This window comes from Phoca vitulina, unplaced genomic scaffold (genome assembly GCF_004348235.1).
Source record: "Phoca vitulina isolate PV1807 unplaced genomic scaffold, GSC_HSeal_1.0 scaffold12, whole genome shotgun sequence".
Classification (NCBI taxonomy): domain Eukaryota; kingdom Metazoa; phylum Chordata; class Mammalia; order Carnivora; family Phocidae; genus Phoca; species Phoca vitulina.
Window position 1 is genome coordinate 30,416,946 of NW_022589715.1, and position 2,370 is coordinate 30,419,315.

The window sequence follows — 2,370 nt, forward strand, 5'->3', positions numbered from 1 at the left end:
AATCTTTAATTTGAGCTGTAGTTTAAAGATGAACTGTATTTCCCTCCCTTAAGCCTTCAGATTCTAATCTCTTTTCATATAGGTACCGATAGTCTTATATCACTTCACTTCCTTCCCAGCACTGTAGTTATTTTGTAGCTAGAGTTGCCTCACTAGTTCTTCTTAGGCCAGGAAAGACCTTTGGTTTTTACTTGCTTATTTAGAGCAGTTGTGTCCAGAACTGTATGATCATTCTTAAAAATGTCTGTCTGCTTAGGAGTCCTTCAATAACGTTAAGCAGTGGCTGCAGGAAATAGACCGTTACGCCAGTGAAAACGTCAACAAGTTGTTGGTAGGGAACAAATGCGATCTGACCACAAAGAAAGTAGTAGACTACACAACAGCAAAGGTACGTCTCAAGTGTGATTTCCAAACTGAATGTGAAGGTGTTCGGTTTGGATGAAGTTGGGTACGGTCAGCGTACAGCCTTTACAGCCCGGGCAGTGTCTGTTTGGATTCAGTAAACTCAGGCCGTCCTCCCTCCCCATTTCAGATGATAGAAATGCACTAAGTGGGAAAACATGTTCAGTGTTAATTAATCCTTACTATTTTCTTAGGAATTTGCTGATTCCCTTGGAATTCCATTTTTGGAAACCAGTGCTAAGAACGCAACGAATGTAGAACAGTCTTTCATGACGATGGCAGCTGAGATTAAAAAGCGAATGGGTCCTGGAGCAACAGCTGGTGGTGCAGAGAAGTCCAATGTGAAAATTCAGAGCACTCCGGTCAAGCAGTCAGGTGGAGGTTGCTGCTAAAATTTGCCTCCGTCCTTCTCTCACAGCAATGAATTTGCAATCTGAACCCAAGTGAAAAAACAAAATTGCCTGAATTGTACTGTATGTAGCTGCACTACAACAGATTCTTACCGTCTCCACAAAGGTCAGAGATTGTAAATGGTCAATACTGACTTTTTTTTTATTCCCTTGACTCAAGACAGCTAACTTCATTTTCAGAACTGTTTTAAACCTTTGTGTGCTGGTTTATAAAATAATGTGTGTAATCCTTGTTGCTTTTCCTGATACCAGACTGTTTCCCGTGGTTGGTTAGAATATATTTTGTTTTGATGTTTATATTGGCATGTTTAGATGTCAGGTTTAGTCTTCTGAAGATGAAGTTCAGCCATTTTGTATCAAACAGCACAACCAGTGTCTGTCACTTTCCATGCATAAAGTTTAGTGAGATGTTATATGTAAGATCTGATTTGCTAGTTCTTCCTTGTAGAGTTATAAATGGAAAGATTACACTATCTGATTAATAGTTTCTTCATACTCTGCATATAATTTGTGGCTGCAGAATATTGTAATTTGTTGCACACTATGTAACAAAACAACTGAAGATATGTTTAATAAATATTGTACTTATTGGAAGTAATATCAAACTGTATGGTGATAAGTATTGTTTTAATTCTTATGGTTAAAGGGAAATAGAGCCTTGCATTATACTCCGAACAGCCATTTGTGTGTGCAACCAGGGCACTGTAGACCTATCTTAGAGCAGCATCCAATATGCTTTCCGATAATATACCCGGTAAATGACCTAGGGAGGCTTCTGTGCTGTGTTGGGATTTAACCAAGCCTAGTGGTTCAGGGAGACTTAAGTTGTATGGAAAACAAGTCTAGAATGTATGATATCTAGTCTATTATCTCTGCTCCTTCTCTAAAACCATTTGAAATGGCTTCATCGATCAACACTTTATTAATTCTTCTGTGGTAGAGGTGGAAAGCAGCACACCTTTCCTAATTGGCAAGTGATCAGGCTAATGTGTGTGCTGATACTGTTTTTTCCATGCTCTGAGTCACATGTCAACTATTTTATCCTCCACAATTGTATAATTTAGGTTGGAGGAGAATTAAAGCATTAAAGTAGAAAGCAGGAAATTTACTATTGATTGCCCTAATTTTAGGAATTATATCCCTAAAAATTAACTGAAAACACAAATGCTAGGTGGGAATGATAAATGAGAAAAATGTATTTATTTCAGTGGAATTTTGCACATGTGAAAATTTTGTTAAATAGGACCTTAAAGATCCTAAGGTTTGTTTTTATTGTGGGAAACAGAAAATCTTCTGCTAACGACATTTTGAGGTGATAGAAGTCAGAGATTGTTTCCTTGGGGTTGAAATAGCAGCCAAAACATTCTCTACTTAGGCGCTTGGGATGTGGCTGTTGGCAGCACGTTTTATGGTGGGATCTTTAATCCAGTGATAAAATTTAAAAACAAGCCAAAAATGATAGGTTTCTTTATTTTCACTAAACAGGCAATTGAAATACATGGTACAAAAATAAGTGGTAAGATTATTGTAAAATGAAATGGACAGAATAAATATTCAA

At 37.3% G+C, this 2,370-nt stretch overlaps 1 protein-coding gene across 1 annotated transcript in view; it reads left to right on the forward strand.

The window, feature by feature from the left end:
* Positions 1–1,417, forward strand: part of RAB1A (RAB1A, member RAS oncogene family) — a 28,117-nt gene extending 26,700 nt beyond the window's left edge. The window contains exons 5-6 of the mRNA XM_032410841.1: positions 257–388; positions 597–1,417. Of these exons, the coding sequence (XP_032266732.1) occupies positions 257–388; positions 597–794 (330 nt within the window). The 3' untranslated portion in view covers positions 795–1,417. The remainder of the gene's footprint in view (positions 1–256; positions 389–596) is intronic.
* The last annotated feature ends 953 nt before the right edge of the window (positions 1,418–2,370 follow it).